Here is a 27,352-nt window from a genome sequence, read left to right as displayed (position 1 = left end):
TTGCACTAGTACACATAGTGCACTTAGTACAGTAAAAGTACTAAGTGTACTATGTACTATAACTTATGGGCTTGTACACACTATAAGGGTGGGCATAACGCCTTTACCCCAACAAGGACTGGCAGGGCTGGACAGCAAGGAGTGTTGGGTTGGACAGCAGCCTTGCCCATGTGTTTTTCTTTCTCTCTCTCTCTTTTTTGGGAGGAGGGGTTTGGCAGCTTGGAGAGTGGATACCAGGGACTTTTTATGAGCTGTTTTTGTTTGGCAGCAAATGCAGCTATGTGCTTGGGTTTCCGGCTGCAAGTACAGGTCAATTGAATGTGTTCCTTGGCATGGGAGTGATGCAAGCTCGCATGGCTGCATGCTCATGGAGCAGATTGTTTTCTTCCTACTGGAAAGGAACAGAGGGACCTACAGTTATGGGCATCTCTATGTTTCCAGATGTTTCATGAGGGAACAGGTAACTAGATGTATGCCGTTGTTGACACTGTTGTTGAATGGTGCTGTGAATGGTTCTGTATGGAAACAGGACAAAGGTTTCAAAGGGAAACATGCCTAAGGGTTTCATGTGGAAACAGGTTGTAGGTTTCTCGAGGAAACATGTTTATGGTTCTCCAGGAGATAGGTCACATGCAGGCAGCAGTCACAGGAGTGGACACATGTTTGGTATAGCCTTGCTACTGATTGGACAGGGGTTCGGGAATCCATGACAGAGATGGTTAGTACCCTTGGAAGGTAGAGAGGGAGTGTACAGGTGTGTCTATTGTATGGTATGCTGTGCTGTTATGTGAGTTCTCTTTTGGGAAACAGTTTGGGAGTCTTTCTTGTGATGCAGAAGCACTGCATGTGTCAGGGTGTGATGCTGTTCATAGGGTGAGAGGCTATGGATGGTTGTGGCAGCCGTGATCATGGGAGAAAGCTTCTGTATGCAAGACCTCATGTGAAAGAGTCTTTTGATGTGAACAATGGCTGGACTTGTTTGTGGATGCCGAGTGGACAAGAAGCCATGATGTAGGGTCTTTGTAGGCTTCAGGAGCTCTACTGTGACGGCTGAGTTTCTAGGCTTATTGTAATCAAAGCTCTCTTATAATCAAGTAAGGAAATACCGCAAGGAGCGCCACCGCGTTTTGGGGCCAATCAGTGTCCGTGTACTATTTGTAGGAGCACTCTAGCTCCCCTTGTTTGTTTTTCTTTTCTTGGTCCTCAAAGGTGTTGAAGTGTTTTGTGTGCAAGTTTGTTTTTGCACCGCCCTTTGGTTTTGTCTGAAGACCAAGGCCGGTTTACAGCCAAGCAGTCGGCCAGCAGCCGACAGGTGTGCTAGAGCCTGACCAGGAGCTTATGGGGCAGCCAACTGGGCATAGGAGCTCTAAATGTGCAGCCGACTGTGCATGATACTAGTCGTGGGCAGTTGTTGCAGCTGAGAGGGTTTTGCTTCAGCCGATCAGCATTTATTAGGTCGTGGGACATTTTTGCATCAGCCGAGAGCCTCTTGAGGCAACCGACTGGCGACTTGATGAGGTATAAAAAGCCTCCTCAGCCCATGTAAATTCATTCAAATATTCAGAAGAGAACACTCAGGTATTCAGCAGTGCACACCAACAGTTCAACAGTCCTACTCATCTCCAGGCAACAAGGAAGATACTCTTCTATCTCAGCTAACATAGGTGCAGTCCTACAGTCATATGGATTTGCATCAGTGGCCAAGGAGAGTCTTCAGCACAGCCTCGGGATAGCTGGATACTCCGCTGACGTTTGGGCCTCCTCGTCCTTGCGTTGGGCATTCATATCATTTGTACTCAGCATTGTACAACATTTCTCCAAAGAATAATATAGCCCTTCAGTGGGTATTGGGACCCAATACTGTGTCGTCTTCTACATTTTACATTCTCTTCTCTCCCTGCTCTCTAAAGTTGATGCTACAAATTCTCACCACACAAAGGTATAAAGAAGGCCCTGTTGTGTGTTATCATGATCAATCTCAGTGCATGTAACACGATGTCGATGTCGAGGCACGAGATCTCTAATGCTGAGCACACCATGGGGATGACCCACAAGTATCTCTCACCGGGCTAGTACCAGATTCATTATTCAAATCCAAATCCAAATCCAAGTCCTAGTTCCAATCCAAGTCCAAGGTCCAATCCAACTTCCAAGTCCAGGTCCAAGTTCTAGTTCCAATCCAATGATCAAGTCCAAGTTCTAGTTCCAATCCAATGATCAAGTCCAAATCTAGATCCAAGTCCAAGTCCAAATCCAGATCCAAGTCCAAGAATCACTCACTCATCCCATGAGTAATCTCCACAACTCTTATAGCCTTGTCAATGACTTGTCAATGAAGAAAACCATGGAAAAGCTCTTTATGGCAAGAAAACTGATATTAGACCTGTTTTAATGGTTTTCGGGCGATAAAAACCTCCAAAAAGCAGTTTTTAGGGTTTCTAAAATTTTCAGTCCGTATAGCTCCGCACATGTCTGCACAACTCCATACATGCGTTCGTATGCCCATACAAGTCTAGGGCTGACCGTACATCTGAAAAGCAAGTTGGAGAAGGTGTTGATGGCGAAGAAGAAGCTCTCCATGATCATAATGATGCCCACACACACACTCCACAATCTCCTTCATGATACTACAAGATAGGTTCAAGCCTTTTTATACTTGAAGAGGGCTCTGCTTTTTGCCCAAAGCTTAACCAAGCTTTTGCTTTTGCCTTTTTCCCTTTGCTTTCCACTTTATAATAAAATATCACTCGCTTTTATAAAATTGCTTTTCTAACTTTAGGGCCTTGCTTTTCAGCCATGGAGCTGCTTTTTGAAAAAGTGGCTTTTAGCTTTTTGGTCCAGCTCAGTCTCCTCTTTCCAATGGTGCCCTTGGCTCGCGGTCAACTCAGTTTGACTTTTTTGCTTTTCCTTGCTTTTGACCAAAACTGGTGCTTTTTCCTGTGCCAACTTCATGAACCCGGTTTCCATGCTTTCATCAATCTGTCCATGTGTCCGGGCATAAGTTCCATTATGTGAAAAAAGAGCTAGGAGGGCCAAATAGTTACAAATGATGCTTTGACCTCCTCTTTTATATGCATCCAGAGGAGTCGTCGTCTGGCTCAATGCTGGTCGGCCAGCTGGACAGCTACATTACTGCATAAAAAGTCATACTCCCGTACACACCTGGCTGGTTCTTGGTGCTTGGTTTTCACATTTTTCGGTGGCCAAAACACTGTCCAGTCTGGCCATAGTTGCCCCAAACCCTGCTGAAAAGGCGGCTGCAGCAAAGAGTAAGGGCCATGTGCATCCATTTTAAGGCATGCATGTGCACCATGCTTGCAAGGAAAAACTTGATGACACTCAGAACACCTTGGCCGGGGCTGCTCGCCCCATCTCGTCATGCCCAAAGGAAGTTACAAATGAGTCTTGACATGGCCAATGCATGATTTGGAGAAGGCCTGGGGAGGCTGGATGATGACACTACAGGACGCCTTAGCCCAGGCTGCTTGACTCCAAAGGAAGTTACAATTAAGTCTCTCAGTGTGGCCTAGCAATAATTTGGAGAAGGCCCAGCAGGGGGTAATGTACCACATGGTGGTCTCGGGCACCTGGTTGCAATACCATGCTTGCACAAAAAAATATTATTTTTTGAATTGAGGTGTATGCTTCATTTTCTCTTCACACCATCCGCAGATATGAGTGCCATAGGCCCACCACATTTGCTGAGTCACAAGCAGATTTGTGAGAAAAATGTATCTGACCTGGACAAGGTGGTCACTAGGCAGACACCTTCAAAAGTAGGGCAGAAAAGGTGTTTAAAGGGTCCCTTACAATCATTTTTTTATAGCAAAAATGTTGATGTCTGTTATACCTTTATGAAGTGGGCTTTCATTTTTTCCATGTGCACTCACCACTACTTTTAAAGAGAGGTTGAACCCCTATGCCTCCTTGCGTCTATGATTCCTTTGAAGGACAAGGTGGCTGGGCCTCGATTTTACATGGACCACTGGATGTAGCCACAAACTTTCATAGATTTATCCATGCTTCAAAAGATTACCCAAGCTTCAACTTGAAATAGCTTCTAATTTCTACTTGTCAAGTAAACCTATCGCAAAAATTGTAGAAATAATCTTTCACAAGAAATTTTAAAAATGGAACTGCTTCAACTGACTGAGTTTTTACTATGAATTTGCAACAATGTGACGAGGAATGAAAAGAACTTAAGGCAAAAGTTCCAAGATGAATATAGAGTGGTGGTGGAAAGAAGAATTTTTACAGGTCTCCCTCCTACCTTGTATCTTCTCTCTAATACTCAGCCTTAAGCTTTTGTCACTACATCTACACATAGGCTTTGATGTGTATGGTTTTTGGTTCCATTTTGTATGTGCCATTCAGCATGATTAGTTGCACTCTTGCTGTACTAGCACAATCTGATAGAATCTTTAGATTTGTAGTCCCATAAGAAACCCACTATAATCAGAGCCAGACATGTGCACCAGTACAGATCTCATTGGGTCTCTAAAGGAAATTGTTAGAGAACTATGTAATCCTGTCAGTCTTTGATGGATGATAGATTCCCTCATCTTACTGGAGACTCTAGCGATCCTGCGATTTCTTATTTGGTTTGACTTTTTCTACTAGGATTTTGGAGATGCCTTATGCATCAGTACTTCTAGTCATTGTGTTCTATTTTTAATTTCATGGGCCGATTTTTGCCCCCCCACCCCCGCGGCCCCCCCGCGGGTTCTTTCCTCTCTCTCTCTCTCTCAGCTTACCATCACCAGTTTTTTCCAGCCTAGAGAGGTGGATACGGAGGCGCTAGAGCCCACCACAGGGGATACAGTGAGCTTATACCACAGTGCCCCCTCGCAGAGCAGGCCCATGGGAGTCACATCAGATCAGGCACGCACACTCCACAGGGCTAGATGTCCTCGTCCCGTCAGACCCTGGTCACCCCGAGATCATCAGCCCCAGATTTAGAGATTCTAGCCTGCCAGCGAGCGTGTGTGCAACCCCCCTACGTTCTCCCCCTTGCCTCGCACCCTGCTGTGCCCGCCTCTTTGTGTGCCCCTTACCTTGCACCCCCATCCGTGCCTTTTTGCTTTTCCTGCTGTATATCCCCCCTCTACAACAACCCCCCCCCCCCCCCCCCCCCCCCCAAAGCTCATGATTCATCGCGTAGGGCGTTCATCACTTGCCATCCTTTTTCTTTGTGGAGCAGTTCGTAGGTTGTGTTTTCTCAGCACTGCTAAGCTGCATGTGGTTCTTTTCCCTCAAGAGGACTCCATGGCAGCCGCTGTGTCATCCCCAACTGATGCAGCCCCCCTAGTGCTTATTATCTGATGCGGACCTTCAGCTCCTCATCTCCTTGGTTCACTAAGGTGGAGGCCTATATGGTTATTTGCAAGCTTGTCGGCAGCTGCCGGTGAGAGAGCAGCTTATTGACCTTTGAAAAGCCTTGGTAGGCAACCAGGGTTGGATAACCGACATCCTGTTCCTAGGCAAAGGGTACACTAGCTGTCCTTGTATGATGCTTGATTCTTGTTCGGGAGGTGCAGGTTTTCTTGGCCCGTTGGCACCATGGTTTCTCTCTTGAGTTGAATACCTTGGCGGGGGTAGCAGGTTTCCCGGTCATAGTAAGCTTCTGAGGGCTCCCCAAGGAGTACTTTCTGATTCTTGCAGTGCTCAGCAGTACCCTTGGAGAGGTGAAAAGAGTCCCCAACCTCAGTGTGGTGCCAAGGCGTACTTACCGATTCTTCTAGTGCTCAGGAGCACCCTTGGAGAGGTGATAAGAGTCCCCACCCTCAGCGGCGCCCAAGTTGCGGGCCTTAGATGCGATGCATCCTGTCTCCTTCTTTCTTCGTCATTGGGACCTTATGGAAGGTGGCCTTTGAGCTACCTTCAATGAGATTATGATCACAGGGGCCATGCCAGAGAGGCTCTGAGAGGGCTTGATTCATTTGATTCCCAAGGAGGGTGGTGACAGATAGGAGATCCGGCAGTGGAGACCCATCACTCTTCTAGGGACAGCCTATAAGATCTTGGCCAAGGCCATGAGCAAGAGACTTTAGCCTTTTCTTCCAGACTTGATCCACGACACTCAAACTGGCTTTGTTTAGGATCGGAGTATTTTGGACAACATCTTTACCTTTTGGGATGCGACAGCTTCGGCCAGGATGCGGTATCTGGAGGGCACAATGAGCAAGATGGGATTCCCCATGGAGTGGATTTGTGGAGTCTCAGGACTTTACTCATTCTCACACAGCCAGGTTCTCATTCAAGGAGCCTGTGAGACGACAAATTCCCCCTTTCCCGCTCGGTTAGACATGGCTGTCCTCTGGCACCGTACCTCTTCCTCTTCGTTGCCGAGGCCATGAGTAGTTTTATCTCTGCCCGGGAGACCATGCTTCAGGGATTGTGTCTTCCCCTCCGTGCGCAGGAGCTGCTGGACTCAAAGTTTACAGACGACATAGCAGCTTTCCTTGTAGGAGATGTGGGGAATTTGCAGAGATTCACGGAGGCGATCGAGATTTTTTGCCAGGCATCAGGAGCACAGATCAACTGGCACAAGTTTTGTTTTTTTTGGGTAGGCTCAACACTCGCCTCGACTTGGCAACCAGTTGAGGCTTTCCAGTGGACCTCGAGGGGCACTCCAGTTCGTTATCTTGGTTGCCAGGTTGGCATTGATATCTCTCTTGAGCAGCAGCTCGCCCCGCTTCTTCTGAGCATTCGGGAGAAGCTTTTATATTGGAGCTTGGCGAGGCTCTCCCTAGTAGGCAGAGTGGTGGTGGCGAACCAGGTACTTCTAGCCTACCATGTGGTATATCACTTTGTGCTGGGCCTTTTCTCGGGCATGTATTGGCCAGGTACAGCGATTGATCCGGAACTTCTTATGGGCCGACAGTGATGGGAGGCCAGCCAAGGCCAAGGTGGCATGGAGAGTGATCATTCAGCCACGTCGTAGTGGTGGCCTAGGCCTCATCGACCCTGCTATCTGGAGCCATGCCCTACTGGGCAAGCTGATTGTTAGAGGACTCCTTCCCGATGGCGAGCCTTGGAAGGATTTCCTATTGGCTTGGATTTCAGCCTGCACTCCGAGTCTTGGGGGCCCCTGTGATACCAATGAAACCGATCCCGTCAAGTGGGAAAGACTCCGTTGGACACCCACACGCTTAATAGCACAACTTTAAAACCACAAATTTGAAATGGACAACTTAAAACAACTTGAAATTTAAATGAAATGAAATGGAAAGATGGACACCAGCACTGGGGCCGGAACGGGCCGACCCCCCCCTCAATATATGATATATTTATTGGGAGTATTTAATAAATACAATGCTCCATGGGTTCCAAGAACCAGATAATGTCCATGTACATATGAAAACAGTACCAAACAAATAGGCTCGAAGTCGAATTTCGATGTAGAAGCTTGAAGCAGTACGACCACTAGTGTGGTCCAATCTATATGGTCCTGTGCTTTCACTGGACTCCGCGGAGAGCGCCTCACTGGTGTTCAGGCAAAGTGCCCTTAAATGAAGGAAAAGAAAAATCAGCATGTACATGATAATATACAAGGCCATATCAAGGCTGAAACTGGCCTCATCCAATGCCCATCAAGTGTCTGCAATGAGCAAACCGCTCTGGAGGCAAACTCTTTGTCAACAGATCAGCCGGGTTGTCATCCGTATGAATATTGATAAGCTGAATTTGCTTGTTCTCTATCACCTCTCTGATGAAGTGATACTTCACATCCACATGCTTCGTCTTTGCATGAAAGACAGGGTTCTTTGCCAACTGGATGGCACTTTGACTGTCACAATGCAACAATGGAATATCCCCTGTATAACCCAAATCAACCACTAACCGAGATAGCCATAATGCCTCCTTGCAAGCCTTTGTGGCTGCAATATACTCGGCCTCTGTAGTAGATAAGGCAGTGCACTTCTGCATCCTAGATATCCACGACACAGCACCTCCTGTGAATGTAAACACATAACTGGTAGTAGACTTCCGGTTATCTGGATGACCGGCATAATCCGAATCCGTGTAACCATGCACTAATGCATCTTGTTTGCCAAAGCAGATGCACATATCCTGTGTGCCCTTCAGGTATCTCATGACACCTTTCACTGCTTCCCAATGCTTCTTGCCAGGGTTGGCCATGTATCTGGAAACCACTCCCACTGCAAATGCAATGTCCGGCCTGGTAGCAACCATGGCATACATGAGACTGCCACAAGCTGAAGCATACAAAATCTTGGCCATATCAGCCCTGTCACTATCCGACTATGGGCTGTCCATAGCACTGAGTTTCACATATGGAGGCAAAGGAGTACTAGTCTTCTTCCCCCCATCCATATTGAACCTCTACAAAACTTTGCCAATGTATTCCGTCTGAGACAAATACAACACATACTAATTTCTGTCCCGAAGTATCCGCATACCCAAAATGTGATTTGCATTACCCAAATCCTTCATATCAAAGGTCTGCTGCAGCCTCTTCTTCAAGGCATCCATCTCTTTACGAGATTTCCCGGCAATCAACATATCATCAACATACAAGATGAGGATCAATAGACTGCCATCCAAAGCTTTCTTGGTGTATAAGCAGTGATCTATGTCACTCCTCCTGAAATCCTGGGATTTCATGAATGTATCAAATTTATGATACCATTCCCTTGGTGCCTGTTTGAGCCCATAAAGACTCTTTTTCAGCTTGCATACAAGCTTCTCCTTTCCATTCACTGCATAACCCTCTGGCTGTTGCATATATATCTCCTCATGGAGATCACCGTGAAGAAAAGCAGTCTTCACATCCATCTGAATCAAATCCAGATCATCATGAGCAACCAAAGCTAATACAGCTCTAAGTGTGGTCATTTTGACCACTGGAGAGAAGATCTCATCAAAGTCCACACCATATTCCTGCTTGAAGCCCTTAGCCACTAACTTGGCTTTGCATCAGGTGCAACTTTGAGCCTGTAAACCCACTTGCATGGCAAAACCTTCTTGCCTGTAGGCAAATGCACCAACTTCCATGTTCCATTTTTGTTCAGAGAATCCATCTCTGACTTCATTACACGCTCCCAAAGAGCCTTGTCTGCCCTCTTTAAAGCCTCCTTATAACAAGAGGGCTCCCCACAGTCAGTGAGCATCAAGTAGTCAACCCCTGGAACAAACCTGTTAGGGGGTCTGGAGGGTCTTGTGGACCTCCGTACCCAATGACCATCATTTGCAGGTTGCTGTCCAGCCTGCATATCACCTATTGGTGGCTCCTGTTCCATGCCATAAGGTTGAAAGATCATGCCCGGTATCTCCTCTAACTGTGGGATATCCATAGGGATATCTTCTGCCATCTCTGGCTGTCCATTTGGACCATTTCTAGCACCATTTAAGGGCTGGTTTTGTTGCTGTAATGGCTGATTTACAGCCCTTGGTTGTTGTCCATGATGTCCATCATCATCAAAGATGACTCTGCCAGGCTCCTGTTGCCTTGCAGGCTCCTTATACATGCATGTTTCATAAAAAATGACATCATTGCTGCGTATTATCTTTCTATTCACTGGATCCCAAAGTCTATACCCCATTTCACCTCTGTCACCATATCCTAGGAATATGCATTTGTGAGACTTAGGATCAAGTTTGGTGCGTATTTCCCTGCGTATGTGCACGTACGCAACGCAACCAAACACTCTCAAGTGCTTGTAGGACGGAGGCTTCCCTGTCCATACTTCCTCTGGCACTTTCCCACCAAGCCTCGTGTTAGGTGACCCGTTTATAAGATGAACGGCTGTCATAACAGCTTCAGCCCAAAAACCATGAGGTAACGCGGCATGTGACAACATAGAACGGACCTTCTCCTGAATGGTCCTGTTCATCATCTCTGCTGTCCCGTTTTGTGGAGGATCATAAGGAGTAGAGAGCTCCCTCTTGATGCCTTTAGCATCACAAAAGTCCTGAAACTGTTTGGAAATATACTCTCCACCATTGTCGGAACACAAAGCCTTCAGTGTTTTGCCACTTTGATTCTCAACATGAGCAACAAACTTCTCAAACACTGAGAATGTATCACTCTTCAAACGAAGAGGATAAACCCACACCTTGCGTGTGGCATCATCAATAAAAGACAATATTTTGCCCCTCCCAAAGAAAGCTGAGGCATCTCACATACATTTGTATGCACAAGCTCTAACTGAGCATCTTTCTGTCCAAGAGCTTTCTTGTGGGGGCACTGGAGTTGCCTGCCATATATACAATGCTCACAAAACTGAAAACTTGAAAACTTTAGAGAAGGCAAGTAACCATAACGAGACAATTGCTCCATTCCTTTGACACTCATGTGTCCCAACCGGCTATGCCACATAGAGATTTCCGGCAGCTCGGTTGCATTTACATTAGCATGGTGACAAACATTAGCATGCATGAAGTAAAGAGTGTCCACCTTAGAGCCTCTGGCAACAACCAGTGAGCCCTTACTAATCTTCCACTTTCCATGACCAAATGTGGTAACATAATCAGCATCATCAAGCTGTCCAGTAGAAAGCAGGTTCTTCTTGATCTCAGGCACATGCCTGACATCATGGAGCATAAGCTGTGAGCCATCTGAAAACACAAGCCTCACATCACCTCTGCCAAGAATCTGGCATGCATGGTTGTCACCCAAATAAACTACTCCTTCATTGCCAGGAGTATACCTGACAAACAAGTCTCTGCAACTTGTGACATGAAAGGAGGCACCTGAATCACTGTCACCTGCATGTGACACATTGACTTCTTCAATCTTGACTCCACTTTTGTCCTTTGGCTTTGCATCTTTGGCTTCATCTTTGTCTTTGTCTTTTCCTTTAACCTTTTCCTTTTGATCATTCTTCCATTTGTAGCATTGCTTTTTGAAATGTCCCTTCTTGCCACAATAATGGCATTCCAAGTCCTTTTTGGAGCGGGACTTGCTCCTTCCCCGTTCTTGGCTTTTACCCCTTTGCTAGGATCTCCCACGTGCATTTATTGCATTGGACTTTCCAATAGAGTTGTTCTTCCTGTTCATCTCCTCTTGAAGAAGAGCACCCTCCACATCTGCATATGACAGCATAGCATTTGAATTGCTAGTGGCTGTCCTGAATGTGTCCCAACTCTCTGGCAAAGTGCATAAGAGAAAGGTGGCTTTGAACTCATCGTCCATTGCCAACTTTTGATTGATGACCTGGCTGACAACACCATTAAACTCATTTAGATGGGCTGTCATAGACGCCCCTTCCTTCATTTGAAGACCTATGAGTTTCTTCAACCAATACACTTTGCTTGAGGCACTTTGCTGGGCATACAAGTCCTGCAATCTTTGCCACATTCCCCAAGCTGTCTTCTCTTCACGTATGCTGAAAAGTAATGTGTCTGACACAGACAACATGATGGTGGATCTTGCTAGCTCATCCATATCTTCCCATTCTTCAGCAGTAAGAGAAGCGGGCATTACACCCCTTTCTTTGATGGGCTTGTGCTGCTTCTTCTGGAGCAACACATTATAGCACTAGGTTTGCCAAACGTCATAATTATGTGAGCCTTCAAGCTTCTTGATGTGAAGCAATGAAAAGCTCTCACCTGTGGTTGCCATAGCAATATGCAACCTTTGTCAATGCCTGACTCCCTGCAAGATGTGCAAACACTGCACCAAAAGCACACAAAGTGCTCACAGTTGTTCTCCCAAAGTTTATCTCCCACTACGGAAGCACGAATGCAACTCTCCTCCCACTGAATGTGATAAAATCACCAAAATCTGGTTGCTACAGATTTATGACAGCACCTTAAATGTGCTCTGTCCCCTTCCAAAGTTCTGTACAACAGTACTAAGTGCTCACCAATGATGTACCAAATCTGTACCGGCAAGTACAACAGCTGAAAATGAGCCTTTTCCTCACTCAAATCAATGTACAGCCATGCCAAAACTTGTACAAAGTTGTACCAAATCTGTACCGGCAAGTACAGTGGCAATAAATGCTCTCCTGGCTGTCCAAATGAGTGAAAATCAGACCTTGACAGTCCCTACCACTGCATACAACAGTTCCGGACAGAAATTGAGCAAAAGCTCCTTGACTGCAAGTGGATTACTGAGGGTTCAAGGCATAAAAGTCTTCCCTGCTGCTTTGCCAAGCTCAACAAGCACAAAATCTTGAAAAGCCCCTTGATTCAAGATCAATTTCTGATCATGAATGGTACATTAATGCACATGAAGGCATCCAAAGTCTTCACAATGCTTTCCCCTGGCCACATATACATCCAATACATAAAAGCCCCTTGATTTACTGGCACATTGAGTGCTTGACAGGCATCAACACATTGCCCAAAGCATCAAATGCCAGTGCTTGCATGCAAATCAACCCAATTGGCACAAAAGCCCTTTGATTTGCACTCCAATTTCCTGCAATTTTGCCCCGAATGTGAGATTGCTCACATCATATAGCATGTATGAATGCCCAATGGCACAATTACATCAAAAGCCCCAAATTTTGACACCAATTTCCTGCAAATTGACCCGGAATGTGACCAATGTCACCCAATGTTGCCAATTTTGCTCAAAATCTGAGCAATTTGGACCTGTACCTGCTCAATTGAAGATAATGGACATGCAAATCCCAAAATTGAAGCAAATACCTCGTACAAATTTCTGATTTCTTGCGATTTGCAGGTACGGATGCTGTTGCTGCTGTGCTGACTCGTGCTGCTGCTGCTGCTGCTGTTGTGCTGACTCGTGCTGATGCTGTATTCGTGTTGCTTGCTGGTCAGGCTTCTACAGTTAGTGCAACAGGGCACAGGTGGGTTGCTGCAAGAGCCACAGGAGGCAGCAACAGTCACAGCTGGCGATGGTGGGCACAGCGGCCATAGGTGCAGGCAAGGTAGTGGGCGACGGGACCTCCATGGGGACACGTAAACGTGCCCCAATTTTTTGATAAAAAATGGCCGCTTCTCCTGCTGCGAGCGCTGCCCCAGCGAGTCCGGGGGAAGGCGACGGGCTTGAGGGTGGCTCGCCAAGTGGAGCCGCGGAGCCTACATGAGGCGAGTTGCGCTATCAAGGTCAGCGACGATGGAACGGAGCCTCTCCCGCACGGCGCCCGACTCCTCCAGCTACGCGCAAAACTCCTCAAACTGCCGGTGCCCTGTGGTGTGCGTTGCTACGCCTTGTGGCCAGCCCTAGTTTGTTGCCGCCGCCTTTGCCTAGTGGCCAGCGCTACAACCACTCCATATCACTGTCTTGCAGCGCCCAACACGACAGCAAGCTCTCCTCTGCTCGTGCCAAGCTCAAGGCTCCATAGCCGAGCATCTTCTTCGTGATGAAGACGACTCCGCACACCCGCAAGCGCAAACGCGCGCACGCGGCACACCGTGCTCTGATACCAGTTGAAGGGAGAGAGTTAGGGTTTCATGTGGGATACATACATAGAGAAGAAGAAGAGAGAGAGAGAGAGACATGTGGGGATAAGTCAACTCACAGTATGAGTGTGTGACTCCCCTATCACACATGTATATTTGCTCTAGTACACATAGTGCACTTAGTACATTAAAAGTACTAAGTGTACTGTGTACTATAAAACTTATGGGCTAGTACACACTATAAGGGTGGGCATAATGTCTTTACCCCAACAAGGGCTAGCCCTTCAGGTCTCTCACCATCGTTTTGTAGCAGTACCAGTCACAGCCCCACCTACAGGTGATTAGCGACTAGACTCATGCCAGAGATGGTAGATTTGGCAGTTGCATAGCAGCCTGGCACATTTGGCGTGCTAGATGCAGCGAGGCCATCAAGGGTACCCACACTTCGTCGGCTGAGACCATTAGGAGCATATGGCTTGATATCATTCACACCCTCCGCGGTCAGTGGGGGAAGTTGCAAGGAGGTTCTGACCGCATGCGGCGGCGGGAAGCTTTCTTGAGGCTTTAGAGGCGTGGCCTCACAACTAGAGGCGGTGACCCCATTTGGCATTACAGACCACCTGTGTGGTTGTTCCGTCCCCCTCCCCCTCCCCCTCCCCCTCCCCCTGTATGAGATAGATAGCCTTCTCCTCACAGAGCGGCCAGTTGGAGGAGAAGTGTCTCCTCCCCTTTGGATCCAGTTGGAGGAGAAGTGTCTCCTCCCCTTTGGATCATTTGCTTTTCGCCCTTAAAAGAGGCAAATTTGCTTTTAACCCTTTGTGGTTGTAGTTAGCCCTTCGTGGTTGTATCTAGTTCTTTGTGGCTGTTTTTTCATTAACTAATAGAAGGATCTTCTTCCCGAAAAAAAAAGAGGAGGAGAGAGGGAGAAGAGAACTAGCATCATCACACTATCAGTCACCCACACAATCCTCAAGCAAGCATGCAACAAAGAGAAAAAAGCATAAAGGCAAGCATCAATCACAAGAGCAAGAAAGACTCAAACTCAATTGTGAGAATGGGATTATGTTTTCTCTCATTAGTCAAAGTGTCTTATACAAGACTCATATTTACAATGCCCAGCCGCCCAAGTAATGTTGGGGGGCCCAAAAACTAGTCTAGGCTAATTTCCTAGTCTAAGAATATACTACTGGCATTACAGAAATTATAAGCTCGGTTTTGACTATCTTTCGGCATTACACATGTCGTAGGCTCAGAGATTTTCCATAATCATTTACATGAAGCGCTTTGTGCAATACACAAATTATGGCTTGAAAGTGTTGTCGTGCGTTTGGAGTAATGTTAGTCAATGTGGTTAAGAGGGAGATTAGAGATCAAGTAGGAGGGGAAATCTGAACCAATTTGGTGCCTTGTGCTGCGAGCAAGGTCCCATATGAGTGGTAGTGAAAAAGATGCCATGATCTCACTCTCTCATGAAGTGGCCATGCAACGCTCCAGGATCCTTGAATCCCAGCCCAAGTGGCCATGAGCGTGTGGATAATATCACACCAGATCCTGTAAATGCACTATGTATCATAAACCAAAGTGCCCTCCATGGCCTTAGTGCATCGAGCCTTCCAAATGTGAGACATGCAATGTAAGTTGCAAGAGTGAAACTCATCAATGGATCAGCAATGGTAGGGCTGATAAAAGTAAAAATTTAGCAATGGGAAAAGCTGAAAATGGGAGAACTGACTCAGCAGACATCATGTTGTTCCTGTTGGAACGAGATTGCTCTTCATTGAGCAAGAGAGTCACAAGGTTGTCAAAAGTGACGGCATTAGGTGCATTGCCAGCCAACAACCACAAAGTGGTGCGCCAAATGTCTGATAAGAGTCAGCCAAATTACGCAAAACTATCTGAACAAGATAGCCATCTGTCAAGACCTCATCAATGTTAATGAGGTGCTCTCGTAGGTCTTTCACATGCGTAAGGTACTGATCGATAGAGTCACCTTCAAGCATGCGGTTAGTCTCAAGATTGCCCCGAAGGTAAGCCACACAAGCCTCATTGCGACCTGAATACAACGCCGCCAAGGTATCCCAAGCACCCTTTGCAGTGGTGCAGGAATGAATGTGCGGAATGATATGCCTGCGGCACGAGAGAGCAATCAATGCATGGGCCTGAGCATCCCTAGCATCCTAAGTACACTGCTGCAAAGTAGGAGGAAGACAAGGAGGTGGACCTGCACGAGGGTGAGCGGGAATTACTTCAAGTGCAAGAGGACGCTCCTCAGTGCCATCCACATACAACCATACATTCTTGGCAACCAAAACATGACGCATCATATAAGCCCACATAGGTTAGTTATCCCCATTGAGCTTGTCCTCTTGAGACAGCATTCCAAAGAGGTCATTATTACTGTTGGCCATGATAACACAACAAATCTGTCACAAGTCACCATGAGTAGGCAATGCCCAGCAAAACCATTAAAATGCGGGAGATAAATAGCAGGATAATCAATGGATTGAAATACATATGCATGTCCCAAATCTGCAAGTGTACTGCACGATGATGCAAATCTGTCAGAGTGTCCACAATGGCATACATATATTGCAGCAAACCACAAATGTATACATGTGCCGTGAAAAACACGATCAGTCGACACCTGTAAATCTGCTTATGCGATTGTCACCTGTACCAAATGTTGTAATGCCCAAAAATTGGGGCAAATGCCCCAATGCCAAGTAAATGTGCTTGTAATACCCAAAAAATTGGGGGAAATGCCCCAATGCTAACCAAATGTGCCTGTAATACCCAAAATTGCCTACAAATAGTGTCGATTTTTGCAAAATCCCCAAATTTCTAGTGCAATTATGTACCAAATCTGTTGAAATCAATGCCAATGTGTGCCAATGTTGCAATTGCAGGCTCAATGGTGAAAAGCCCCAAATTTCAATAGGCAAAATGTGCAATTTTAGGTCAGAAATTTGTCAATCCCTCAAACCTTGCAGATTTGAGATTTGGAGTTACTTTGGGCAGATCTGAGATGCAGGTACCATCGAGTTGTGAGGCGGCACACAGATCTGACAGATTTGGAGGCGGTATAGGGCGTAGGTACAGTCGTACGGCGGGCGGCAACGCGTACGATGCAGGTACAATCGATGCAGAGCAGACAGGCGACGGCGATGTAGGGGCGATGGGCGTCGACACGTACGATGCATAGCCACGCAGTGCAGGCGGCGCAGAACTGTACAGGCGGTGCAGGACAGGGCGGCGAACGCAGATCTGAAGTGGCAAACAGCGACGGCGGCGCTGCGCACAGAGCTGACAAGCGGCGGCGACGGTAGATCTGGATCTGACCGGCGGCGATGGCAGCGGTGCACAGCGGCGGTGTACAGTAGCAAGTCGTGAGCAGTGTACGAACGGACTGTTGTAGGAGGTAAGGGCAGTATAAGTTGCCAGCAGTAGGGGAGAGAAAATACGACTGTTTTTTTTTAATAAGAGAGAGAGTGTGGCGTGTAAAGTGTGCAATAGGCTGAAGCACAAGGCTGAAGGGCAGCACGTGGGTAAACCCTAACCCTGACCCTAACCCTAACCGGACTCTGATACCAATATTGGGTAGGAGGGAAGCTAGCTTGCACACACTTTTTTTTTTTAGTGGAATCATAAGTATATTAGATTTACAAGTTGACTATCCAAAGTAGATAGTCCCAAAGTACATCAACTGAAGATGTCAATATAAGACATATATACATCATGATCTATTTGGTCAACCTGCATGCAATCGAAGAAAGATTGATGCAGGGAGTATCGAAAAAAAGAAAAAGCAGAAAAAACCGTATCACCGAAAACTGCATGGTTGCGGACTTTCCTTAGTGTCCATAAAGCCCAGTAGCGCACCCATGAGAAGAAAAGAGAGAACTCTGGTCTGGGCAAATGAAGACCAAATAGCCAGAAAAACTTTCCAAATATCATATTTGGAAATCTAGCCCGCAGAAGCTGGATGAGAGGAAGAAAAAACTGACGAGAAGAAGGAAAGCTCCAAAAAATATGAATGACTGTCTCCCTGGAAGCAGAGCATCTATGGCAAGTGGATGAGGATATATGTCTGCGTGCCAGAAACTGTCCTGAGGGAATAACAGCCAAAAGAACGCGCCATAAAAAGAGCTGTTGTCGAAGAGGAAGCTTTGACTGCCAAAGAGATCGCAATCGTCTTTTCCACCACCAAGATGACCGATGCATATGCCAGAAGAGATTTGCCCGTTCAGAAACCCAAGGCAATGGCAACAAATGTTTATACAGACCAGCAAGGGATAGCCTCAAGGGATGGCATGAAGAATCAAAAGAGGAGATAGTCCAATCCTGCAGCAGGCGATCTCGAATTTCCAACAGTGGAATCGGCAAAAAAGGCTGAAGCATCTGAATTATATCACGCCAAAGACGACGATAATGAGGTCCCAAGCCATAATGTGCAGCAGCCTGTGGAAAAGAAAGAGGGGAGCCATCAGGATGGATGACATCTCCCACAGAGGTAACACCCTTTGAGTGGAGAAAATATGAACGCCGGGGTTCTTGCACCGCCAGGGAAACTAAAAATGCTTTGGACCAGTGGATGCTCTCAGCGCGGAGAGAGTTGCCTTGTAAGGAGCCGCGACCCTTCCATTTTAAATTTGAAAGGACAAGCTTCCAATCAGCAAGTAAGCCAGAAATGAGAGGACAGCCCTTAATTTTGCCAGTAATGTAACCAAGAATAAAATCCCAATGAGTAGGTTGCCAATGGCCAAAAGCCGAAGTCGTCAGATGAAGTAACAAATGACGGATCATCGCTGTCCAAGGCTGAGTGCCTTCCAAAAATTGAAGCATCAGTTTACCTCTGTGGGCACCTGTAAATTAAGGATATTTAAGCCTCCATGCATTTTAGGGGTGCACAAACGATTTGCCGAAAGCAAACGTACACTCTTTTTCCCCTGCTTCGACCTCCAGAATATCTCAAAGATGGTGGACATAAATAATTTCAGCTCCCCCTTAGAAAACCTGATGAGAGGAAGGTAGAACTGAATATAGGCAACCAAGATGGATTGGAGAATCCGTAAACGAACATGCAATGGCCATGTTGCAAGTTTCCAGTATTCCAACTTTTTCTTGAGCTTTGCCAAGACCCAATCTGTTTGTTGACAGCGAGTGACTGACCATCCCTAAGGATATCGCAAATGCCGAATCAAATGAGTGGAGTGAACTATTTCTCCTGGCCATAGCAAATTATGCCACTGTTTTGAATACAGAGGCAACAATTTAGATTTCTAAAAATTGATTTCTAGGCCAGCCGCAAGGGCAAACAAAGAAAGAGCCTGCATCAAAGTAGAGAGATCCTTATGTGTGTTGTGAGGAAGAAAAAAAGAATCGTCAGCATATGCCTGAGCAACCAACTGACGTCTATTCTGAATGTCCAATCCATGAAGACTGCCAGTATCAACCAAATGATCTATATAAAGAAGCATGGGATGCGTTGCTATAGCATACAAAAGAGCACTTAAAGGGCATCCCTGCCTAACTGAACGATGCAAAGTCCATGATTCTGAGAGATCTCCTGACAATATACTAGCTTGCACACACACACACACACACACACACACACACAACCTCAAGCACAAAGAAACGTGAGAATGCTGGAAAAGATGTACACAAAACATTGATATGGACAATCCTTGTTCATGAGACTATACCAAAATAGATGTGTTTTAGGCAACTACACAAGGTACCAGATCCAATGGAACAATCCTCTAAGCATTTCTGGGCATGTATACATAGGCACAAGCCCCATCGAAAAGCCAAATCCACAGTATCAACATCAATGTCCTGCATAACAGCCATGGACACCAGTCCAATATATACACATAATGAGAAGTACGGGTGGACAAGTTTGGTGGACAAATGGTGATAGGCTGTATTGAGATAGCACTGCCAGATGCATTTTGGGAAAAGGCTTATCCTCTCTATGGGTTTTGGGTAGATCTGTTCGACAAGGCTGTCCTCTCAGTGCCTTGCTTTAGCTACTCATCCCTTCTTGACATATATGATAAGCTCATTGGGGCTGGTAGATTACATGGGCTTCGTCAGCCTGGTGGTCGGCATTTGGTTGCTTAGGCATATATTGACGACTCTTTCTTCTTTCGTGAGAATATACAATCGGATCTGCAATGTCTCACGAACGCCTTGCATATGTTTGGAATGGCAGTACGTCTTTTTATCAATTTTTAAAAATCAAAACTGTTGCCTCTTAGCGAAGCTCACTGGCACTGCATTCTATGGCCTAGGCAAATCATATCGCCTACACAACATGTCGGACATTTGGGATATCTTGTGGGATGGAATCTTTCACTTTGTGATGCTACAAACTGGGTGCTGCAAAAAATTGCGATTAAGTTGGAATATTGGAAACTCTCTACTTGGCCACTGTATGTCAGATTGAGAATAGTTCAATGGATTTTGATGGCCTATATTCAGTTTTTTCTCCCTATTCTAGCATGGTCTAAAACCCAAATCTCTTGTGTTATGACAAAAGCATTGTGATCTTTTGGCAAAATTCTCATTACAAGAAGGCCTTGTGTCTCCTTAAGTATGAGTTCATATGCTCGCCTAAAATGCGTGGAGGGGTTAACATTTTGAATATCCATTATCATCTTTTGGCATGCAAAGCCACTTTGCTTTTGACTTTTCTCGCGCAGGAACAACCCTGAATGCTTATGATTGCAGCTCTCTACTTTTAGATGTATTTGGCAAATGGCAGTTAACTCATTGGGAACTTTTATTTGGCTGTGGAGGGTAAGAATTCTGGATGCCCTTATGTGTCTCGTCTCCTTGCAGACTTGAAGTTTGTTCTGCAATATATTTAGTGGCTGGGTAGACCTCCTGAGACTAGCAATACCTTGAGACAAGAAAGTGTCTTTTGGAGCCATGCATTCCATGCTCCTATGGCTCTCCATTCCCCACAACGAGCTTACTTTCTTTCTACAAAAGGCATTCGGGTTTGCCAAGATGATGTTGATGCTGAAGGAAATGTTATGTCCTTTCCTCGAGCTCAAAGCCTTTGGCAGTTGCGTATGCACTACAGACCTTTATGGTGCATGTTACAGGAACAATTGCAGCCTTTTACTCCTCTTACAATTGTTCCAGACGGTGAAAGGATAGAGGATTGGATTCTCCATAGGGCAGATCCTAGACCTTATCCTAGTTTCTCTTTCTCTCAGGTTTCGGTTGCTTTGATCTACAGGTTGATTATTCTTGTGCCTTGGTTTGTTCATCGAGTTAATAAGATTTGGCTCCTCACTAAGACAACTCATTGGTGGAAACAAAACCTGAAAAAAATCTAGCATAGTAAATTGCCACTCAAAGCTATATTATTTTTATGGCAATGCTTGTTGGGGTTTCTCCTAGTTGGTGAATTTCTTGTCGTTGCATAAAGGAAATAGTGATGCATCTTCCTTGGTCTTGTCCAGAGACCAAAAGTTTCCTTCGACAAATTTCACATGCTCTTAAACTCAGATTTCCAGGGTATTTCTTCTCTAGATTTTTTTGGCTTTTTGGCAGGTGGCCTTCTAGATTGGATCATGCACGGCCCTTTCTAATCTAGACTAGATATTGGGCTTTGTGGAATTTTTCATTCCGTAAGAATTGCACACTATCACTACTTTCGTCAATCCTTGCGTGAGTCTTTGTTTGACCGCATCCATCTGCATCAAATCGATGATGGCCAGTTGGCTTTGGGTTTTCACTGTTTTTCACCTTGTGTGTGTTCTTCAAGAAGTTTGCCTCACTTTTGAGGGCTTCTTTCTTTGTTTAGTGAAGCAATAGAACATAGCTTTTTACCCCAAAAAAAAGTGTGTGTGCACGTGGGCTTGTGTGCATGCGAGTACGTATGTATATTGTGGAATTATGAAAATCTTTTTTTTTGGTTGGCTTCTGAGACAGTTTTTTAACTGCTTCACATTTTTCTGGTTTGCAGTGACAGGACAGAAACCGGATGCTGAGGTTGGGCTTCTTGACTCCCTGGTCCACTGTCTCATTATTTTACATCTAAATCTGATAACCCTCGCGCCAACAATCAAGAAGTAAAAGAATAGTTCTGGAGTCTTTTGGCTGATCTCTAAGTTCTGCAGAGTGCGTTTGTGTGTTGTGAATTTTCCAGCTTGTTGAGAATCTAATGGAGACAGGAGATAGTGATAAAATTTTTGAAAAGGCAATCCAAGGTCAAGGCTGTAGACAGATAATGACCACCTTGGCAGAGATTCAGGAGCGGCATGAAGCGGTGAAGGATCTTGAGCAGAAGTTACTTGAGCTGCACCAGGTTGACTGTCTGCTGTTAATAACCACACTAGTTGCCTTCTTAATGAGTGAGCTTACGTAGTAGAGGTCGAAATATTAATCACTTACAAACATCTAATCCTGGTATCATAAGAATACCAGGTACCCTGGAAATAGTCAAATACATAAAATGCTCTCATTACTGTTGAAGCTATTAACAAACTCTCGCTTTTGGCTCACAAGGCTAGCATTCAGCTCCTAACTCTTTCTGTCAATGATATAAAGCAGTTTCCCGATGCATTGTTTGTACCTCCTCATTGCAAACGGGACACAGACTTGGAGATTATATTGGGCATCATGGCGTGGCATGTTTGTGTAAGAACTTGTGCTTAACACAAACAGTAGGATCTTCACAAAGAACAAGATACAGCAAGATAGAATGATGGAGAATAACCAGAATTATTGTTTCACACCAAGATTACAATTGATGGCAATTGCTTCCTATCCGTGTGCTCCAGTTAGGGAGCTTAGGTGGCGATCTGGGAAGACACTGAGATGGAGTATGTATGCACTATGAAAGAACACACATTGCAAAGAAGGTAGATCTCAAAACTGATGATCTGAATGTGTTGGAAGCTACCAAACGTGTTTATGCACCGCTCAAGGGCAGTAATATGATAGGTCAGCCTAGTCAGCCACTCTACGTTGGGTCCAACTAGACCCAACCAACCATATCACCTGACCTGGGGAATATTAGACTAAGCAAGAGACCTATGGTCTAGGCACAACTTCCAAACCCATTCAGGTCGTTTAAATACCCGTTCGGACAAGGAGCATGTGTCTCAAGAAGATCTCCCTCTACCCTTGGTGTAGTGTGACATGGGTATGTCAGCCCGCACTAGCATGTAGCCTATTTGGCGTGATGCCAAACCTACCTAAGCCGTCTCTTAACCATCTAGCCACATATGGGCCATCCCCGGTGTGGAAATCGGGCTGGGCATCCATGCTACTCATACACAAAATGGCTTCTCTGCATAAAGGGGGCCTTACGACATAGAGCTAGCCAGTGATTTCCAATAGTTTAAACTTTGGAAGTACCGCTAAAGCAGTTGGAGCAATCATCGTCCCAGCTTGTTTATATTGCATATTTAACGGGCTTAGAATGTGTGTATGCCCTTAAGGAGGGCTGCATCGAAAGCTATATCTTAATTCTGATTGTATGCATGTGGTCCTGTGAGTGCATGTGATATTTAGTGTCCCCAATTGTGGAAGCTGCAGCGAGGAAAAAGCCTCAATACAAGGCCTCTATGAGATCAAATAATGCACCATGAAGTGATGTTATAATGCAACAAGCTCTGGAAACAATTTTTACTACTGTTGCAAATGCCCAATGGCATGGCTAACAAAAGTATCAAAGATGATATCGTGGAGTACAAAAACACTTCTAGAGGATCTCCTCCTGGACCTTCTAAATGGTGGGACACGGTGCTGTCAAGTGATTCTGACAGATAGGGGTTGACTAGTCCATAGTCTGGGGCATTTGGCTTTAATATCCCTGGATGTTTCTGGGAAAAGGGCTCTAAAGGTTGCAGCTGAATAGTGCTCTGTATGGGGTTTGCTTGTGTGATCTACAAGGCCCAGCTATTGTTTAATTCCGATGTGCTGTCAGGAGAGCTCCTGGTGGTGGCTTTCAACATCATGTTTCTGTGCATCTTGTCTCCAAACATCTATGTCGTAGGTAATGGACAATTGCAGCTCTTGCATGGTAAATTGTGGACCAGAAAGGAACTCTTCTCTCTACAGGCTCTCTATCTGTAGTACCTACTGTTCCTACATGTGAGGACTCAAGAAAGTTGAATCCTTGATTTGACTTAGATTAATCATAAAATTCCTTTCTACACACAAGTTGATAGAGCATCTAGGTGCCTTTGAGGCCACTTTAGTGAGGATGACACCAGGACAGTGTTGTCTGCCAAAACAAGAAAGGTGATGAGGATCTGGATTCTGGGTTAACAAGCACGTGTTTTGCCTACCTGAGCAATGTTTTCCAGCACCTAAGAGGACAGATGATAGTAGGCACCCTTGTTTTACCATTATATGCCACGAACCTCATTTGACATCCGACTATGTAATATTGAATGGCAATGAAGCAATCTAGAATGTGCCAACGTGTTAAAGCCTTTTTGAAAGTCTACAAGACAGCAGTAGATTGTCTCAGATCTTGACTTTCTTTATAATGTGTCCTCAAGGGAAAATTTCCAAGCAAAGTTTTCAATGTTAATCGACAGGCCTAGAGGCAGATATTCGAATTTCTAAGTCATTATGACTTCAACAAGAGTCGTGCATAGGTAAGTCTATGAGTATAATTTTATTGTAACTAAGCCATTGATCTTCTTGACCAGATATTCTTAGACATGGCAGTGCTTGTCGAGGCCCAAGGGGAGATGCTGGACAATATTGAAGCTCAGGTTAGCATCACGCTCTTCTTTTGAAGCACTCGTAATAGATTTTGAGATTGTTGTGCTCATTACTATCCTAGAGAATATTTTTTGATGCTTCAGGTGGCCAAAGCTGCTGAACATGCTGAGGCAGGGACTACAGTTTTAGAAAAAGCCAAATCTCTTCAGAGGAATAAGCGGAAATGGGTGATCATTGCCATCATACTTCTACTACTAGTGATTTGTGTGATTGTAATTCCAGTTTTACAGCCATGGAAGAATAAGCAAGCTTGAGTCACCTTTCACATGTTGGGTTGATCTCTCTTTTTTGTGGAGGCCTCCTGGGAGAGATGCGGGGTTACACTGATGCTCCGGTTGGTCTTTTATTATTATAGAAGGCTATTGTTATGGTTTGGAATGCGTACTAAAGCAGTAATTAAGACAGGTGTTTACTGTTTCAGGGGTCCAAAGCTTCTTGATGATATCAGGACTTCAAAGCTGCTAAGCATAGAACCTCTAACAAATGAGATCACACACACAATGTTTACAAATCAAGCCAGTACATCATTGTATACAAGATCTCTTTCCAATGGCCTATAAACAAACATCAATAGGTAGAGATAAGAAGGATGCCTGTTGGAGAACATGGGCCGGGGTGCTTTTGAAGTCCTAGCACCCCATTGCCATTTGTTCATAACAAAACGGAAATGGAAAGTGTTTTGTAGTAAACGCAGAACCAGAAGCACCCCTGAGATTCTCTATCAATGGAGACAAGTATATCATTATGTTCTTACATAAGCCTTCCACATGTGGTACCATCAGACCTCATGTGACAAGGACACCAAGGTCCTCCATTATTCCCAATGCCTCCCATTGTCTTCAAAGCAAGAAGGTTTCCATCAATCTACTCTTAAAAAGACCAGCGTGTGACAATGGGGGAGGACCTTCCATCCCACTCATTGCATAACTAACAAGTGGATACTCTACATTATTCATAACAATCAATACTGTATATGTGGATGAGAGCTGCAATCAAGCATCTTGACAAGATGAATCTAGGGTAGAGGCGGCGGTTTAGTTACACTTAATAAAATGGGGGGCAATGTGTTTTCAAATTTAATACGCAATTAATCTACATAGTTGGATTTGTCTTTACATGATTATTATTTTGATACCAACCGAGGATTTGTTTTTGAGGTTTTCTACCCATAAAAATCTCAAAAAGTGCAAATGGCCCATATGTGTTGGTTGTCCATCTGAACATGTTTGGCACTTGCATCTTCTCTTTTTGAGAGGCGGTTGAATGGGCTAAGGAAAGCAACCAGCCCCTAGCCATATAATTGCTATCTTTGAGAAGACTTACAATAGAGTTGATTGGGATTTCCTTTAAGGAACTCTTAGATGTGTGGGATTTTCTTAGAATTGGACCAGAGGTGTTTCATGCTTGTATCAGGATGCTCACAATAGTGTGCTCACGTATGGTTGTAGAGGTGATGGCTTCTAGATCTTTCGCTCTGTACAACAAGGATGCACCTTAGGCCCTTGTTATATCTCATTGTTGTCGACACTAAGAGCTTTTTTCCTCACTCTATTGTTGGAGTTTCTAGTTTGAGTCTACCCTTGCTCAATGAGGATGAGCTTTTGGACTCTGAGCTTGTTGATGATACTGTTATGTTCCTAAAGACCCCACACATGTTTATATCCCTTTCGGTTTGCTTTGGAGGAGTTTTTTGTATTGGCGCTCATTAATTGGTGTAAGTTAGTTCACTTTTGGATTAGTGGCTCCCAAAGAGTTAATTGGGGTGTAGATCTAAAGTTTACTTGATTGATAGCGGCAACATTGCCAAATATTTGGGGTGTCAAGTTGGGGTTGATATATTGCTTGCACAACAATATATCAACAATTTGCAATAGTACTTATGAGCATTAAGAAGAAACTTATTTATTGGAGTTTGAGGAGACTGGATCTAGTCTCGAGAGATTTTGTGGTTAACTAAGTATTGCCTGCCTCAGCTGGTTCATTGCTCTTGTAGATGCTTTTTGTAAGAATACACACTAGGGGAAGTTGAGTCGACAGTACAAAGCACTAGATTGTAGAAAGAAGTGGAGAGTAAACAATATTATTGCTTGCAAAACTTGATTATTAATTGATGAAGTCCACCCATCCATGTGTTCCAGCTAAGGAGCTTTGATGGCGACCCATATAGACTCTAGACGGAGGATGTCTTGCTTACAAGGGTGCTTGAACATGATGAACTCAATGATGAACTAAAGCTGCCAAGCTAGCCTATCCAAGGTTGGCATGGATGTAGGCGGCCAACCCATGACTTGTGCAAAATGACCAATCCACCATCTCATTCTAGTGGGACCATATTAGATGATAACTCTCACGGTCCAATCGAACATATCATTCTAGTGGGACCATATAGACTACAACTCTCATGGCCATCCTAAGCTGTTTGAATTCTTAAACAGGCACCACAATTGAGAACAATGTGTCCTTGGTTTGCTGCTGGGCACTCACTATTGTGGTCACATAGTTCGTACAAGTATACATCCTACTTGGTAGAGTACCAAGTCTACATAAGCCGTCTCCTAACCATCTGGCCACACTTGGCCACCATCCAATGTCTACCACAATGGTTACTTCTCATAAAGGGGTCCTTACAAAGTAGTGCACATTCATCACCCGCCGCGCAGAAATAATACAAGGGTGGAGCATTGAGCAAATGCTTTTCCAACACCCCTTCTCAATCGGTCCAATGTCAAGTTGATGAAGATGGCGCTCTAGAAAATCTCTTCTAGAGCCTTTGTGAAATATCTCTATCGTTGGGCAGTTCCACCTCTCCATCCACAATAACTCATGCACATAATATGATAATGTATTTCAATATGCTTCGTGCGAGCATAAATCATTGGATTTTTGGCAATCGCCATGCAACTTTGATCGTCGCGCATCAACATTGTTGCTCTCTTTTGAGCAACACGCATGTCTCGATAAGCTCAAACCCATCTTGAGCCCACACAGGACTCCACGTCAAATGTATCTTTACTCCACGTAGGACTTCTAGAAGAACTCTTCTCTATTAATACTTAGAAGATAAGCTCAAACCAATGTTGAGCACACATAAAGGTCCCTTAAGTACACATGTCAAAAGTCTCCTTAGTCTATTGTGAATACTTCCCCACTTCTCCACATGCTCTCCACAAGCTTGGCATGTGTTAGACATCCTATTTTATTGGAATTACTATGCCATATAAACAAAAGACCCACTCATTCTCGCACCGAATAC

General features: G+C 45.0%; 1 protein-coding gene across 3 annotated transcripts in view; it reads left to right on the top strand.

Annotated features, from left to right (window-relative positions):
• The window catches only part of LOC147622312 (syntaxin-132-like), a 58,313-nt gene extending 33,231 nt beyond the window's left edge, over nt 1-25,082 (top strand). For all 3 annotated transcript variants that reach the window (XM_086823416.1, XM_086823414.1, XM_086823415.1), the window contains 6 exons: nt 4,197-4,257; nt 21,323-21,348; nt 21,506-21,664; nt 24,024-24,089; nt 24,183-24,433; nt 24,521-25,082. In XM_086823416.1, coding sequence (XP_086679542.1) covers nt 4,197-4,257; nt 21,323-21,348; nt 21,506-21,664; nt 24,024-24,089; nt 24,183-24,353 — 483 coding nt within the window. In that variant the 3' untranslated portion in view covers nt 24,354-24,433; nt 24,521-25,082. The remainder of the gene's footprint in view (nt 1-4,196; nt 4,258-21,322; nt 21,349-21,505; nt 21,665-24,023; nt 24,090-24,182; nt 24,434-24,520) is intronic.
• Nucleotides 25,083-27,352: the final 2,270 nt, after the last annotated feature.

This window comes from Cibotium barometz, chromosome 29 (genome assembly GCF_041138505.1).
Source record: "Cibotium barometz isolate CiBa-2024 chromosome 29, ASM4113850v1, whole genome shotgun sequence".
NCBI lineage: Eukaryota > Viridiplantae > Streptophyta > Polypodiopsida > Cyatheales > Cibotiaceae > Cibotium > Cibotium barometz.
Note: the sequence above shows the minus strand (reverse complement) of the source record. Positions and strands in the feature narration are given on the sequence as shown.